This window comes from Leptonotus elevatus, chromosome 4, assembly GCF_054856555.1.
Source record: "Leptonotus elevatus isolate MCC_2025b chromosome 4, RoL_Lele_1.0, whole genome shotgun sequence".
Taxonomy (NCBI): domain Eukaryota; kingdom Metazoa; phylum Chordata; class Actinopteri; order Syngnathiformes; family Syngnathidae; genus Leptonotus; species Leptonotus elevatus.
Window position 1 is genome coordinate 10939838 of NC_141242.1, and position 17918 is coordinate 10957755.

General features: G+C 38.2%; 1 protein-coding gene across 5 annotated transcripts in view; it reads left to right on the forward strand.

The window, feature by feature from the left end:
* The first annotated feature begins 1501 nt into the window (after window positions 1-1501).
* The window catches only part of lrriq1 (leucine-rich repeats and IQ motif containing 1), a 38579-nt gene continuing 22162 nt past the window's right edge, over window positions 1502-17918 (forward strand). For all 5 annotated transcript variants that reach the window (XM_086074437.1, XM_086074438.1, XM_086074440.1 and 2 more), the window contains exons 1-14: window positions 1502-1739; window positions 2173-2269; window positions 2391-2470; window positions 2873-2969; window positions 3055-3152; window positions 3215-3289; window positions 3399-5378; window positions 6419-6571; window positions 6664-6814; window positions 7862-8055; window positions 8852-8982; window positions 9754-9827; window positions 9902-9995; window positions 17111-17293. In XM_086074437.1, the coding sequence (XP_085930563.1) occupies window positions 1677-1739; window positions 2173-2269; window positions 2391-2470; window positions 2873-2969; window positions 3055-3152; window positions 3215-3289; window positions 3399-5378; window positions 6419-6571; window positions 6664-6814; window positions 7862-8055; window positions 8852-8982; window positions 9754-9827; window positions 9902-9995; window positions 17111-17293 (3470 nt within the window). In that variant the 5' untranslated portion in view covers window positions 1502-1676. The remainder of the gene's footprint in view (window positions 1740-2172; window positions 2270-2390; window positions 2471-2872; window positions 2970-3054; window positions 3153-3214; window positions 3290-3398; window positions 5379-6418; window positions 6572-6663; window positions 6815-7861; window positions 8056-8851; window positions 8983-9753; window positions 9828-9901; window positions 9996-17110; window positions 17294-17918) is intronic.

Here is a 17918-nt window from a genome sequence, read left to right on the forward strand (position 1 = left end):
TTGTTGTTGTTATCGTCTTGTGATTCTCACCTACAGTCGTGACCCGTGTCTGGCCCACCACATTGACCACACAAGCGCACCATTCAGCATTGTAGCAGGACAAAAGGCCAGAACAAGTTGTCAAAAAATATTGTTTCATGTTGGCAGCTAATTGAGTGTAATATTTTTCCTTTAATATTTCTATTTGATTTTTATCAAAGCAAAATGGATATTTTTTGCAGTTTTAATGTGAGGAACCGCATTTTGAAACCTACCCTGTGATAACTGTGATAACGGCTCCTCAACACGCGAAAGCGAGGCTACCAACTAACCGAGTGGTGACAGTCTTAGCGTAACTGTACACCTTAAAACTTGCAAGTCAACCCCCGAAGTCAGTAAACCACATGCTATGCATGTTTAAAATACATTAAATAAAAAACAGCAACTTTCCAGCGGTTGAAATGTTAAAAATCAGAACTCATTCCATTGGATTCAATTAATTTTCAATGACCGTATATGGTAGTTTAGCCTACCCACAATGCACCACGCCGCTACCCATAATGCACCGTGCAGTGAGATGCGCACTTCGCTTACATCCCACCTCCCCCCCAAAACATTTTGTTTACTTTGCAAAAAAATAGTAGTTAAGGGGCCACTCAGAATGTGGTCATGGGGACTTTTTAGGAGTTAAAATGTGGAATTTCCAAGTATTACTTAGTGTTTCTCAATGTTTATTACATCAAGGCGACGGGAAAAAATGTTATGGCACTCCACTAAATGTAAAATGTCACAAAAAGTAGATACACAGGTTTGACTATGTACTTTCTGCCATCTAGTGGAAGAACTTTTAATTGTTCTGCGGTCCCATTTTAATCACCGTCAGAAAAATCTGTGTCGCCCCAGTTAAACCTTTCTACCATTTATTTGATGTTCTAAAATGCCTAAGGAGATAAAAAATAATCTTATTTTTTTATTTTCTTATCCTTGAGCCGTGCTTGATGCATTTTGGTGGCCTACACCCTGGACTGGTCACCAGTCAGTTGCAGGGCACCGATTAATAAAGCATGATATACATACTTTCAAAAAAAAAAAGGAAAAAAAAGAGAGAGAGAGAGAGAAATAAATAAATAAAGTGTTTGAGTACCTTATCAAAGTAGTAATGTTTCCCAATAAATAATCCCTAAGAAAATTATTTTTTATAGAGATATATACCTCCCCCATACCTGTAAGCCATGAATGAAAATTAATTATTTCCCAGTAACTTTTATCCGTAATTTGTCCCTTCTACTGTTCCGTAAATTCAATTTCTATTGCAATATATACGGTATTTTAAATTTATCAGTGAATTGTATTGAATGTATTTTTAGTTATAGTAAAATAGATGAGTCATATATAGTAAATTAGTATTGACATTGCGGATTTTTATGGGAAGTCATAAAGGTTAATTTGAATGTCGCGTAAATTGTCCTTTCCAATTTCCCGTAGCGGTAGCGGCCACTGTTTCTATGGTAACAGTCACTCGTGGACGTGGAAGTAAACGTTTGTTAACGAAGGTAAAATTTCGCGCCAAATGCCATTTTACGTGACGAGACAACAAATGTGACAATTAAGTACAGCCTTGCCGGTTATGGCACAACTTTTAAGCTATTTTTGGCAGCTAAATCATGTGAACAGAAGTCGATAATCTGCGTCTCAACATGTCGGAGGTGCTTCTCTCTGACGCGGAGGAGGAAGGCGCCACTGAAGAGTATGAAGAGGAGGTTGGTGGTAAAGTCTTTTGAAGCACGTTTATTTGTTTAATTGAGAAGTTTCATTGAGAAGCTTTTATGGTAACTGGCTGTGGGTGCTAGCATAAAGGCAAATGAAAGGTTGAAGGTCAAAGTGATCTAAAAGCAGGTACAGGAGTATACACTTTTGAAATCAACTTATTTGCATGAAGAAGAATGTATAGAAGGAAGAAATGGGGCAAATAAAGAAGGAAGGACGGAAGGAAACAAGGATGTATGATGGAAAGAATGATGAGGGAAGTAAAAAAGAGGATGGAAGGAAGAAAGATATTTGAAAGGGTGGAATGATGAAAAAAACAATTTAATAGCCTATTTTGAAACTCTTGTGTCTCTTAGTAAGGTCACCAAAACAACACACTATATCTTGAGGCTATTAGAGTAATCAACGTGCATTTTGTGAATTCAGGCCTTCAACGAGATCCCGGCATCGCTGCTCAGCTACTTTGAGGCCTCCAGAAGGCGAGCGGCAGCTTGTGAGAAGCTCATCTTGGAGGACCTTGAATGTACGAAATCAACTTCATTTAACTGACACATGTACATTGACAAAGAAAAAAATCAAACCACAATCAATTTCTGACCTTCTTTATCTTGCTTGACAACAAATGACTATACGTGTGTTCCCAGATCTGACTGCAGCGCAATGCAATGAACGGACAACGCAAGAAAATGTTGCTATGGTAGACAAGGATACTATAAATGAGACGGTAACGTTCTTTCATTGCATGTTTGCTTAAATTGACAAGTTTCAGTTTACCTCTACTTGTAACTTATGTAAACATAATATTACACCTCATAGTGTTACTCATGGCTTAGACTACTAAATCTACAGTTTATGTACACATATCTGATCTGTTATTTCCAAACCTTCATTGAGCTAAGGTACATATTTGACATAAGAAAAATTCTGACAGCACACCACAAAATAGTCATAACAAGTATTGTGAAATAAACTGAAATAATAATCATTTCATCTCACTTCACTCACAAATGTACTTAGTGTGAAATTTGGCCTGCAAAGCGGATGCACGGATATTTAATTATTCTGCTTGTCAATATACTGTACGTCGCTGGCATAAATAGTTGAACAAAATGTGTTTGCTCTGCAGGCAGACACATTTGATGAACAAAATGAAGACAACAGCGCCTCCTCTGGCAGTCACGCAGATGAACAGGAGTTTTCCGCTGTGCCCTACGACAGGCAAGGTACAATGCTGCAGGACTGTCAACGGTCGCAAGGCGGCGCCACAGGACTAGCTTTGTGTCTCATTTACTTAACATCCCTTTTTAGACGCGGGTGTGAGTGAACTCCAGCTGGACATGGAGAGTAGGAGACAAGTGGAACTAGACTTTGAGGAGGAGCTGCAGAGGATGATGGAGGCGGAAAAGGTGAGTTTGAGAAAGTCTTTGAGGTAAAACCGGGAGCAATATCTTGTGGTTTTGTTTTGCAGCTACGTCAGCAGGAGGCTGATATGATAGAGTTAAAGGCACAGGAAGAGCTTGAGCGGGAGTTCCGGCTTCAACAGGTTGGTCCCGTTGAGAATATCTAAGAAGTGAATATTTGAAAGCATGATGTCAACTATTTGGGTATGAAATTTTCTCCAAAAATGTATTAATAATATATCGGTCCAACAGGAGCTACTCCATGACATGAAGAGACGAGTGGAGGAAGAGGTGAAAAAGAGAGAAGAGGAACAGAGGAGTATGGCACAACGACAGAAAGAAGAAGATGAGGAAGAAGAAAAGACGAGAAAGAGGCAAGACGAAGAGAGGCGGAAAAGGGTCGAGAGGAAACTGAAGGAGGACGAGGACGAGAAGAGGAAAAAGGCAGACAGGAAGCAAATAGAGGCAGAGGATGAGAGGAGGAAGAAAGAGGATGATGACAAAAGGAGGAAAGAAACAGAAAATCAACTGAAAGAGGAAATGGAAATGACTCGGAGCAAGGAGGAAGAGGACAAGAAAATGAAGCAGATAGAGGAAGAAGACAAAAAGAGAGTGAATATGGAGAACGTCGAAACTTTGAGGAAACAGACTGAGGAAGAGGAAAGGATGAAGAGGAAGGAAGAAGAGGAGCGGCACAAACAAATGCAAGGAGAAATGGTGACGAACAAGGAGGAAGACAAGAGGCGGAATGAAGCAGATGGAAAACGGAAGGAAGAGAACGAAATGATGAGGAAGCAAAAAGAAAAGAAGGGAAAAGGGGAGGAAGAGGAAGTCTGGAGAAGCAAGATAGGGGAAGTGGAAAAAAGGAAGGAGGAGGAATGGGAAATAAACCAGGAGGAAGGGGGAAGGAGGAAAAAGAACGCAGGAGTGATGCAAACAGAAGAAGTGATGAGAAAGAACGAGAGGAGCAAAAAGGAAGTGAGCAGTCGACTACAGGAGGAGGAAAAGAGGAGAACGGTGGATGAAGAGGAGAGTGGGAAGGCAACTGAGCAAGAGGAAACGAGGGAACAAGAATCTGTAAAGAAAGATGAAGTGGAAAAGAGGGTGACAGTGGAAGCGAAAAAACAACCGGAGCAGGAAGGAGAGAAAAAGAGAGAGGGGAGGAGAATAAAGGAGGAAGAGGAGAGCAACAAGATGGAGGAAGCTGAAGAAGGGATGAAAAAGATGGCGTTCACTCGGAATGAAGAAAAGAAAAGGAAGACTGAGGATGAAGGTGCGAGGATGAAGAGGGACGAAGCGGAAATAAGGAGCACGGAAATTGGGGAAGGGCGAATGAGGGGAAAAGAGGAGGAGGAAACCGGGTTGGAAGACGACATGACGGGGACCAATGTAGAAGAGGACCGAAGGAGGGGGGGAGAGGAAGAGCCGTGGACTGAGGAAGTCGAAAAGAGGAAGAAGAATCAGGAAGGAGAGAAAAGTAGCGAGTTACAAAGGAAATGGAGGAAGAGTGTTTACAGAGGCACGAGGACGTTGAAAGAGTTGAGGATAAAGGAGTCGCAGGTGATGAACAAGACGGGCCAAGAGGAGCAGGTACAGGAGGAGGAGAAGAGGGAGGAGCAAAGGTTGGAGCAAGAGGTGAGAATTAACACGCAAAAGAGGGACGAAAGGACAGAGAAGAATGAAGAGAATGAAGAACCTTTGAGGAAAAACCAAAACAAAAGGCATGCCAGAAGAATCTCCAGAACTGAAACGGGCAAGAGTATCCAGGAGAACGTCCAGGAGAACGTTCAGGAGAACGTTCAGGAGAACGTCCAGGAGAACATTGAAGCCAACATCCAACAGAACATCAGTGACAACCTCCAACTAAACTTTTATGGGAACATCAATCAAAACATCCGAGAGAACATTCATGAGAACATCGATAAGAAGAACATACCTCAGAACCGTCATCAGTATAACCCTGAGAACTTTCAGCAGAACATCCATGAGAACGTCCACAAGAACAATCACCAGAACCCCTCATGCCAAACCTGTCTTTCCCAGCTCATGGGTCAGAAGTGGCTTTCTTGGATGAAAGTACGCATCCTCTGGTCGCAAATGCAGAACGGGTGCAGGCGGCAAAGTTCTGTCGGGTCCAGGAGAAAGTCCAGGAGCTCCGGCCAAGACAGCAACCTTCCTCCGCTTTGTCCCGAAACGCTGCTACGGGCTGCAGGCAGGCGCTCCCTGCAGGAGGTATGCCATTGAAGTCACCAAGACAAGCACTTGAATACGGAGGACCAAAACGGCCAAAATTCAAAATAAATAAATGACTAAAAATAAAAATGGATCTAAAAAAAATATATTTCGAAAATTAAATCCCCAAAAATAAATATACATGGAAATAAACATAAATAAATACATTTGTATTTAATTTTTGAATTATACATTTTTTATATATGTTTTTATGTTCACTTTTAGTAATTTATTTATTTATTTAGTCATTTATTTTAATTTTGGCAGTTTTGGTCCATACTGCCAGGACAAACTTTTATTTAAATGAGGGGGCGGGCCTAAGCGTGGGTTGGACTCCGTCGTTCATTGGGGCGAACAAGGAAGTCTCGCCGACTTGAATGGAGTCCAGCAATGCACGACTATCTGGTCCACTGTCACCTCGACTTGTTGTCGAGCAACTCAAGTCGCAAGTTGTGGTGACGGTGGACAAGATAGTCGTCCATGGCTGGAGTTCTCCGATGCAAGCCGGCGAGACTTCCTTGTTCGCTGAGCCGCTCACTCGACCAATGAAAGGCAGTTTGCAACGGCGGAGTCCAACTCAAGACACGCTTAGGACCGCCCCCTCATTTGAATCACATTTCGTCCTGGCAGTATGGACCAAAACTTCCAAAATTAAAAATAAATAAATTACTAAATAAATGGCTAAAAGTGAAAATAAAAACTAATCTAAAAATATAATAAAACAATTTAATACAAATGTATTTATTTATGTATATACATATTTTGCTTTTATTTCCGTTTATATATATATATTCTTAATTTAATTTCCGAATTATATATTTTTTGTATCCATTTTTATTTTCACTTCTAGTCATTTATTTATTCGGTCATTTATTTATTTAGAATTTTGGCAGTTTTGGTCCTCCATACTGTAGTAAAAACAAAAAACTTTTATTAAAACCCCCTTTTACCCATTGAAAAAAAAGTATAAATCTCTCAAGGATACTTAAAAAAAAGTAGTATGAAATAGTGAGCTGATGACACCATTCTGTGTCTTCCAGGTAACCGTCTTAGTTCTGGAGGACTTGCCCGGCTGCAGTTTGTCCACTCTGGCTCAGTGCGCACGACTTCAGTCTCTCACACTGAGAAGATGTGGGCTGAAAGTCTTGGAAGGAATCAGCCGGTTAGCGGAACTTTGCTATGTCGACGTGCAGGTGAGCACTTGGTTGGCCATCTTAAATGGCGTCCATTTTGTCAAGGAGACGATCTCCGTTTTATTTTTTGTTTAAATTTTTTTTCGGAGCAGGAAAACCACATCTCAATGATGGACTGTGAGAATATGAGTGGCCTGAGAGTTCTCAAGATGAGCCATAACCAGATGACGTCCATTCACGGCCTAAGTGGTGCAGAGAACCTGGATGTTCTAGAACTTTCACACAACTCCATCACACGCGTTGGTAAACAGTTTTTTTTGCTTGTTACAATTCAGTCCATTGCTCTTTTATTCAGATTAAAACCCACATTTCAACGAGTCTACCTTTGGCCCTTTTTTCTTCACTCCACAAACCTAACTATTTGCATGCTTCAAACTTATCACCAACAAGCAAATGGCAATTGTATTTATTCCATACCGAGCCAATTGAATTGTAAAAAGCTGAGCATTTGTATCTTTACAAATGCAGTCTTTGATACAAATTGCAGGATTGTGGAGGCATACTGTACCTAATGAAGTGTACAGGGTGTGTGCAATATTAACAAAAGTTAATGTTTTTTTATTTTTTATTTTGTCACATTTTGATAATGTTTTAACTCGATTACTTTTTTGGGAACAGCTTTTGGGGAGCAATGTCTACAATTATTCACAAGGGGGCACTATTACGATAAGTATGCCACTAGTTTGCTCACCATTGCAAGATTGATGACCTAACTTTAAACTCACTGACTTCTTGAGTAATAACACTACAAAGCCTGTTTGTTTTTCTGGATTTTAACCCGTAAAAGTACAGCATTTTTCATAACTCGCAAAATCTATGCAATAATTTATGCTGATCACATTTCAGGAAATATTTTATCAATATTATTAGACCCAAAGGGGGCTGGAGGACAAAAAATCTCCCATTGAAAATGTAATTAAAAATTAAATCCCACATTTATTTTCATTTAAACAAATACTACTGGCTGTCAATATTTAATTTTACATTTTGATTTGATTTTTGTTTGTCTCAAACAATCACAGCAATAAAAAAAAAAACAACAAAAGAAAGCAAAAAGCACAATATGATAAAATGCAAGTTTGAGAAGGGACAAAAAGAAGCGAAGCTTATCAATATCAGCACCATCAGAAAGATATCCATAAATAATTCAACACATTTTAGAAGGTTAAAGACATTTTGTGCAACAGATGGCGCTACCTGCTCCAATTCAAAGCATGCAGAAAAATTCCACCCCATTTTCGCTACTGAGATGATAACTATGTCACCATCGATGACTTTCCTATCTTCTAGCTGGTCTTGGCTCTTTGAGGAGACTCCAGCGCTTGTATCTGGACCACAACCAGCTTGTTAGCACAAAAGGCCTGAGAGACGTCTGTACCCTGCTGCACCTCGTCTGCTCCCACAATCACCTGGCTGGCGTGGAGGGTCTGGAGAGCAACGTTGTGCTTCGCACGCTGGACCTGACCTCCAACAGCCTCACTGAGGTATTCGCCATTATCTTGAGCTATCATTTGTATTTCACCTGCTTTTTCAATCTCTTTTATCACAATTATAATAAATATAAAATATTGTGAAAAATAAAAAATAATGTCTATTTTTAAATCTAAATAAATATAATTGAGAAAATCATTCATATGAAATAAATAAATAATTTAATTTTTTTTTTACAATTGTCAAAGTAGAATTTGAATATACTGTAAACTAGAATTAAGCTTACGTTTTACAATAATAATAATAAAAAAATCACAAAGTTATATGTCTGTGGCACACATTTACGTAACTAAAATTGGGAAAAGTCACCACAATTTTCTGTGGTAAATTAAAAAAAAAGTAGAACTATTTTTTTTTATGTTGTCATTTAAAAATAAATTAGTTAAAATAAACATTTAGTGTATATATATATATATATATATATATATATATATATATATTATTATAATTTTTTTTTTAATAATGAGACTTTGTATGGAGAATGAAGTCAGGTCACTGTTTATGATGTCATTTTACAATGATGTACCCATTGAAAAAAAGTATAAATTGAGTATATATAAAAATGTTAAAGCAATAATTGGCCAAAAGTGTCATTTCAAGCAATTAACAAGACAAACACAAGAACATATCAGTAGTCTAATTACTTGATGAAACGGTGCTTTTCTGTCCGGTTGGGCCGTCTGACATTGATGGATGGACCCCACTTAGCAGCAGCAAGCTAACGTTGTTGTAACCCCCCGCGCGAGCCTGTCGTTAAGTGACAACTGGGCTGTGTTTCCTCCACTCCAGCCGCCCGCTCTGCACGACCATGTCCTCCTCGGGGAGCTGCACATGGACGACAACAGCCTGGCTTCCCTGAGCCGCCTTCTCACTGCCTCGTGGCTGCCACACTTGCACACGCTCACGCTGGCGCGTAACAGGTAATCTACACCGTGAAGGAGAATAACATATTCACTTACACATTTTTTTTGCCAATACAAATATAATAGTGTTTTAATTATCTTTTAAGAAATGCTTGAGTATTTTTTTTCGTATTGTATGTTTTTTTTTAATCCACCTAAAAATCAACAAGTCTACCAACAGATGGTTTCGCATTTATTACGCACATGTTAGTAATTCAAAATGTATTTTTTATTTTAAATAAATTATAGTGGAGTTCTACTGTGTTTTTTCTATTGCTAACATGAAATAAAAAATCCATCAAATTTTGTGATGAATAACCTTCCACTTATCTTTATAAATCTAAATCAAATTTGATATGTATACTGTATATGTATTGCTTATGTATGCAGTAGATATGTGTTTACATGTGTGCAATATATGTGTGCATTATGTGTTGAAAAGCTTAGCAATGCCTGTTTTAAGTACCCGGTACTTGAAAAATCGTTGAATTTTTATACAAATACAGTTTTTTATTGTAAAAGAGCCCCGCATTCACACTGAGAGCTGTTTCTAATTTTCGGACCCTCTCACGGGGTCAAATAAGGTAACCAAAATATTAGGAACATTTCTCAGTGTGAAGCAGTACACAGCAAACTTCAAGCACTATAATAAACGTTGAATGAATAGCTCTTTGTAAACAAAAAGTTTTTGCATTTTGTCTCATTAGATTGTGTACCTAATAAAGTGTCCGCGTTGTCTAGCTTATCTATCTGTGGTATTATGAAAGTGTGTTCCTATGTGTGTTCAAGGCTCACACAACTGCCTGACATGTCTGTTGCCGTATCACTAACTAATCTGGACCTGCGTTTCAACTGTTTGTCAGGTAAATAAGCTTTAACTTGCCAGTCATTCCCTTGGTCCATTCCTCCCGCCGAATAAGCAATAATTGTCTCGTAGATGTGCAGAACGTGTGCCACAGCCTGGAAGGATGCTGTTCCCTAGATGAGGTACACCTCACTGGGAATCCTCTCCAGCGGGAGAGCAGCTGGAGGTGAGAAGATGGTGTTGAAAACATTGGACACGCAGTGAAAAATCACCTGCGGCCCATTAGGGCCCGGTTGTTCAATTCTCGGTTATTTTAACCACTGTTTAATCCCTAACCGCCGGTTAAATTCTTAATCCGCCGTTAACTAACTGGCCGTTAAATATGCATTGTTCAAAACATGGTTAGTCACGCTATTTGTTAACGGCACCGTCAAAGTAAACCGTGCCGTTTACGTCGCTGGTTAGCACCGATATATCCCACAATTCCTTTTTTTGTTTACTTCCGGGTCGGCGAAAGAAATGGACACTATCCAAACGACCCCTGGCACTCGCAGAATAAAAAGAAGCAGGAAGTTTTCTGCTGACGAAGAAAATGTTATTCAATCGATGGTTGAAGCAATTTAGGTGTTTTTGTGAAATTATTTATTTTTATTATTATTTTTATTTATTCATTATAATAATTTTTTTCTAGTGTGTGTATTTTCAGTGAATATTTTGTGCAATATTTTTGTAGTATAGAATAGTGCATGTTTTTGTCTTATTTTGTTTCTCATGTTTTTTTTGTCTACCATGTTGTTTAAAAAAAAATGTTCTTAAAATATTTTGATAGAATAGTTTAAAATTATTTTCCTTGTTTTTGTATTTACATAGTTCTAATATGTGTGTACTTTTCCATCTCTATATTATTATTATTATTACAAATATTTATAATTACTGTTTTAAATTAAAAAAAAATATATATAATTATTATTATATTTAATTTCAATTCAAATGAATTTAACTGAAGTAATTAGTCGCTATTCATAGTGTTGTTGTCTGTTTGATTATTGACGTGAAAGCAAACAAGAAACATTGCAGGCAACCTCCCACTAAATGTTGGGCAAGCCCCCTTTTCTCCATTTTTAGAACTCGTCTTAAAAAACACATTTTTATTCTTTCTCTTTTGCCTCAGCATGAAACTTGGCATTGTATAACTGCGAAGTGGTAGCATGTGCGTAACTCTTCATCAGAATAACCGGCAATGTCAAAGTCAAGCCCTCGATATACTTTTTTTTTTTTTCCTGCTCACGGGCATCATGAAGGCAGCATTAGCTACACTGTTAAAAAGTTAGCGGCGGTCCCTAGGTGTGTTAACTTTAACGGCAAGTTTACAGCCGGTTAAAGTTAACAGAGTTTTGAACAACAAGTTCAAGTTAACCGTCGGTTAACTCTACTTAACCAGTGGTTAAAGATATAACCGAGTTTTTAACAACCGGGCCCAGGGTGATTTGTCAAAGCGGCATTCCTGAAATTTCCCTTTGGGATCAATGAAGTATCGGGCGACATCCCAACTGGAAGTCCACCGCTCGCCGCTACCGATATTCTGCGTCTTTATTCCAGTCTCTCGAATAACCTCAACATTCCTTCGTTCTCTCATCCTTTCCAGTATTAGTGCTGTACTCGTGCCACCGTGCACGGACCCCCGTCGAGCTTGAGGAAAAAGCAGAGTATTGTGTGAATGCTGAACAGCCATTTCCAAATTTCAATCATCCTTCCGTATTTCTCTACTTTTTTTTGTTTGTTATTCAAACCGTTCCCGCTTCCTCATGTTTAGCATATTCAGCATATCTACTAAGCTATCACATTGCCCAAATTACCACTTTTTTCAGTAGCCCACATTTTCCAAGACAATTCAGAAATGTTGCACCTAACGCTTCCACAAATATCATCCGTTTAAAGCCATTACCACTTGGGAATTATTTTTCACCAAAAAAATATTTTTACACAATAATAATGACAGAATCTTACACAAAAATTCCCATTTACATCCCAGCACATTTATCTCCTTGTTCTATATTTCTCAACTGATTTAAACCATTCCAACTTCAAAATGTTCAATTCATTCAGTTACCTTCAGGTTACTACTTTTGCTATATTTTACCGACTGCTAGCGTGTTAGCATTTGAACAGACAGACACAAGGTGTAAAAAAAATCCCTATTGATTGCACTGATTTTTCTCATTAGTACTATAGTTTTTACAATCCTCACATTCTACATTTCACTTAATTCTATGCCATTTTAGTTCTTTGTCATCTCTTCACCACCGAAGCACAATTTCGACAAAAATTGCATTTTCAAGTTTTCTCTGAGTTTCTATCGTAAATATGCACAGAGCGCTTCTATGGGCGTGACCCAAAAATGGATTCACAACCATTCAGTAATGGCAGCAGGTTCAAAACAAGCTCAAGTCAACTTGAACTTCCTGCCAAAAAAGCCATTAATGCTTGGCTTAAAGATAATTGCGTTATGGATTTTTGTCTCTAAGAGCTAACTGGAGGAGCCAAACGCAAGCGGTACGACTTTGCTCAAGGATTCCGACCCCTCAGTGTTCTAAAGGGGACGTCTTATGCAATGTTTTCCACCATTTAAAACAGTTCCCTGGTGTCTCAATAAATCCTCTCTGACATTTTTTCCGTCAAAAATCAACAGAGGATTAAAGAATTACAGAACACTTAACCTTAATTGTAACATCGTGGTTGAAACAACATTTTTTTTGGGGGGGGGGGGGGGGGGGGGGGCTTCAGTCTCATGCAAATGCCAAGAACAGCTTTTGTTACCATGACAACTGGGATGGAGCTAGGGCGTTGTGATGAAGTGAGCGGCTACTCAGTGACGGCAAATTTCATAGACCGTATATCCCAAAAAGGTAGGTGTTAAATTGCGTGTTCAGTCCTGCTAACGGATAATATGCGCTGTTGGCAACAGGTGTAAAAGTGGGTCTGCTGTATTTAAGAAGTAAAAAAAAAAAAAAAAGAAGCTTTTTAGGTTCTGTAGCTATAGTGGCTTTCAACATTCCTGAAATCCTGGGTGCACCCATTTAGTAGATTAGTTTCTTCTTATTATTATTGTTTTTATTAGTTAAATAGTCAACTTAACAGTTGATTATAATTTTTTTGTAAAGTTTGTCAATGTTTATGGCTTAAATGTAAACATTAGGCAGTTTTTAATACTTTTACATTAGGCGTCCGTTATTCGTAAATTTTTGCTAGCAAGGGTTCGCTGTACAAACAATCACAAAGTCGATTTTCCATAATATGACCCCTTTAAAATGTGGAAAACTGAAAGGCTAGCTTTCCCCCCCCCCCCCTTGCCATGAACTCGAAGTGACCTCCTCCGTTGCCTAAAAGTGGAATTTACACTTTGTATTTCCACTCGTCTGTCTTTCATCCAGAGCCAGCGAAAACAGTGACAAGCGTTTGGAATCTCATCACCGCAGAAGATAACACTGATCCCGATAAATTTAGCTTCCACCTTAAGAGTCGGCTTTCTGGAGGGAAAGTCCTTGCGCTGTGAAATATGGTAAGAGGGAGGATGTGGATGATATACAGGAGTGTGCGAAAGTCTTAGATGTGTTGGTTTAACAATATTATGCTAAGTAGGTTGTCACTCAGGAAAGTGCGGACCTCCTGGGAAAAAAGATATTTGTTTATTTACCATCTATTTGTAATTAGTTTGTTAGCGAGCGGGCTACTTCCTGGTTCATGGTGAATGGCGAACAGGTGGGCGCCACCAAAATCGATTTTTCTTAAATTATTTTATACTGTCTTGCCCTTGTGTGTGTGTGCCTTTATTGGGAGCGCTCTTCGTGTTGTACCTGATTTGGCCACTTAGGGGCAGTGTGGTTCCGTGCGTTCTGATACACTGTTAAGTTGTAGCCACATTGGAGAGTAGAAGGAAAAAGTTGTTGATTTTTTTGCAGCGTAGGAAGAGCATATGCCGGTGAGTTATGTTAAGATGCTTCCCTGTATACATTCCTGAAGCGTTTTGTGTGAATAGACGTTCTTTTGAGTGATAAAAGTGCCGCGAGTAGTGCACTAATTAGCATTAGCGAGTCAGACTGGAGTAGATCGTGACGATTCTTTGCACAGCTATAAATTGAAGCAGAAATCATTGTCAGTCAAATCATTTTGAATTGAATCCAATGGTGGGACCGTTAAAGATTCCCATCCTTAATTCATAGCATAATCACCTGCGTTGTAACATTCTCATTATTGTAGGCAAAACAATGTGTAATTGTATCTCAAGTTACAAAGCAACATTTATGACCTAAACCAAAATTGAAGCTTTCCGGAATTAGTTCTTCTATTTTTCCTTTGTCCTAAAAATAGTCACTTTTTAATTGTAATTTTTTATCCAAAACCTCACTACAAATTGAGTGACTTTCATTGACGAAAGGAAATCCATTTTCATTTTTGTCCTGTGATTTTGTGTTTTTTAATGTCTAAATGATGAGGTTGAGATCCCCCCCCCCAACCCCCCCCCCCCCCCCCAACCGACCTGCTTACTCCCCACCTCAGTGAGCTCATATGAGGTCGGAGACGGTTTTATTTATTTAGATTTGGTGCTCCGTTTGAAGAGTGCCAGACAACATGCCCGCAGGCGCGCAACAGAATCCCGATCTGTGTCAGCGAGACAAAAACACAGTCAGGCCGTGGCAGACGACAGCGAGCTGTCAATCACCAGCACTGAGGAAGTTCTTTAAAAAAGAAAAAAAAAACATCTTGTGTTTAAAGTTGTCGAACATAAAGTAGCCTTTTACAAAAATTTCAAGACCCCATCTGCATCTTTTAAAACAGTCTATTTAAAGCATCATGCTTGACTCATTCACTGCCATTGACGGCTATAGACGTCAAAAATTCATTTGAACTATTTCTATTAGTTTTAAAAAAAAATCTCCACTTTTCTTAACAAGAGTATGAAAAAAATGTATTGTATGTTTAGAACAGATATAAAATTTGTGATTAATCGTCAGTTAACTAGTGTTGTAATTACAATAAAAAATTCGGCTGACACCCCTTATAAAAAAAAATTAAGGGTGTCAGACGATTACATTTTTTAATTGTAATTAATTGCATGACTTCAATAGTTAACTCATGATTAATCACAAATTTGATATGTTCTAAATGTACAATAAAAATACTCTTGTTAACAAAAGTGGAAAAAATGTGAAACGAATAAAATTAGTATTAATATAGAATTTTTTATGTCAATGGCAGTGAATGAGTTAATCATGTGAACATTTAATGTAGAAGAAATCGATTTTTGGCAGGCCACCCACCACAGGTTCGTATTCAATCTTTTTATTTGCCGTTTTTCCCCAGAAACCCATTCAAAAGTATTGGCACCCTATTCTTAATCAGTCAATCAGAAGTTTTCCCAAAAAGATCATCGCCGACGTAGTCACTGTTTTATAAATATATTTCAAGTTTTCTGATTGGCTGATCTTTAGTGAACATGGGACTGAAAAACACCCTGAACCCATATCATGTTCATATCATCGTATGTTGCTCTGAGAATCCTTTTTGAACATCTCTGTTGTTTTTTCGAGTTTAAAAAAACAAGCTTGTAGCTCAAGGGTGTGTTTTTTAAATAATTGTATTATTATTGACGTTCCCCACCGTCCCGCACAGTTTCCAGCTCCACATATTCCCACATTTGGGCAGCCCGGAAAAGTCTGTTTCTCTGGCAGATAGTTGGGATTCCTCTGCTCGGACATCCTTAGCCTCGGGCCCCCATTTCAGCACCCCCCGGGCCCCCACTCTCATGCTCTGCCGCTCAGCGGGGTCCCTTGCCCTCACAAGACCCTGCTACATAACTAACAACACTTGTTAGACTTTTCTACAAGTGCACAACTACTTTTTGTGTGTGTGTCAACCGGTATTACTATTCTCATAAAACATACACGTATCCCAGAAGACAAATGGAGTCTATAAGAAGAATAGGACATGTTACCATATTTGGTTACTAGAGACCCCAAATGCCCCAGTAATACTACCTAAATTGTTAGCTAAAAACTAAAATCGTAATTACATGACATATAATTCAAAATTCGTATTTGGTGTGGAAATCGCCGAGTAACTTGAAATGCCATATTATCGTAGTATTTTGCCAATATTGTCAAATGTTCTAGCTGATCTAAATGTATCTGTTGGAACAAAATCAATCCATGAAAATACTTCACCAGATATACTGTATGTAACTGATGACGAAATTGCTGCTTCAAACCAAAATGGCTGACTTCCTGTTTAGTGTTGGTCATGGGACCTGGTGACTTTTTAGTACATCGTGTTATGATGGATACTAGGGATGTACCGATAATGACAATATCGTGATATCGCGATATTAAAAGTGCCACAATATATCGCCGTCGTTCATGTCATAATATTAAAAGCAGCACATCTGTTAAAAATCTTAAGTTGACTTCTATTCTAGCAACCTCTGCTAGTTATTTTTTTTAGTGCAGTTTAATCTTCACAAGGCATGTTTTGGCCTTTCTATGTTAAAAATCCATGCTAATGGTCAGATGAAGGGGAACGTAACATGCTTGTGAACAGTGTCAAGATGTGGAGGAACTCAATGTGTGCGTGCATTAGCAAGTAAATGCCTCAATATTAAGTGTTGTTATAATTAACTCATTCACTGCCATTGACGGGTATATACGCCAAAAATTAATTTAAACTATTTCTATTAGTTTAATTTTTTTCCACTTTTGCTAACAAGAGTATGAAAACCTAGAAAAAATGTTTAATTGTAAATTTAGAAAAGCTATAAAATTATGGATTAATCGTTAGTTAACTAGTGCCTGATGGGCCTAATAAAAAAATAAAATAAAATAAGGGCCATTTAATCATAATTAATCGCATGATAATTTGATATCTCTTATAAATGTACAATAAAAAAAATTCTAGGTTTTCATAATAAATTTAATGGCGTGAAAAAAGTGTTACACTAATAGAAATAGTTCACATGAATTTTTTACGTCTATAATCGTCAATGGCAGTGAATGAGTTAATAGGTTGTTTATATGCATTGCCGTTATGTACAAAAGCACAATATTGTGTTTTTGTCAGTATGACCTCGTTTTTTTTCTCCAATTTTGTGAATTTATTTATATCGCCAACCTCCCCACAATATTGTGATAATTATCGTATCGTGACCTTCATATCATGATGTTTGGATATCGTTACGTCCCTAATAGACACATCATGTCATGTGAGTTTTGGGGGGTAATTTTCCGATCCCCTAAAATACGTACATTTTCACCAGCATAGATCGATGACCAAGTTTTCTCTTGTTGCCAGATGCACGCTACAGGCAGCGGTGTCCAGTTTGAGGATGATCGATGGGACAGTTGCAGACGTCCACCTGACGGACTCGGCTGTTGCTAGGCAGATCCACTCTGCCTCAGACGGTCTCCTCAGCTTGATCCGGACGCAACGTCAGCAGATTAGCGATTTACAGCAGCAGCACATCGAGCAGCTCAGGTAGATTCTAAATGATTCTTATGTCAATGCAGATGCTGGCCTTGCCTGGAAAGACAGTAAGGCTGCCATTGTGGTTTGAAGAGGCAATTGCTACCAAATTTGAAGTATAAAATAGGAAGCTAATGTCGAGAATTGAGCCTATCGCCAGTACTTTGTTTTAATACTAATACACAAAAAGTCTTTCTAAAAGTGTTCCCTTTTTGGATACAGTACTGTGGATATCTTGAAAGTATCATAGATGCTTTCCTCCCAATATATCAATAATATTTGTAGCATGTGGGATATTCTTATAAATGTTGGTAAAATATCGCAATAATAATAAAAATAATGTTCTATCATGAGTTAGTTGGGATTCCAACATTTACTTCCGAGAAGTATGCTGACCCTTGTCGCCGTGGAGTATAAACCTTTTATTGGATTTTGTAGGGGTGTTAGGCGATTACAATTTTTGATTGTAATCAATCACATGACTTCAATAGTTAACTCACAATTAATTGCAAATTTTATATCTGTTTTCATGTACAATAAAATATTTTTTTCTAAGTTTTCATACTCTTGTAAGCATGAAAGTGGAAAAAAATGTTAAACTAATCAAAATATGGTGCCATTTTTTGGTCATTGATAC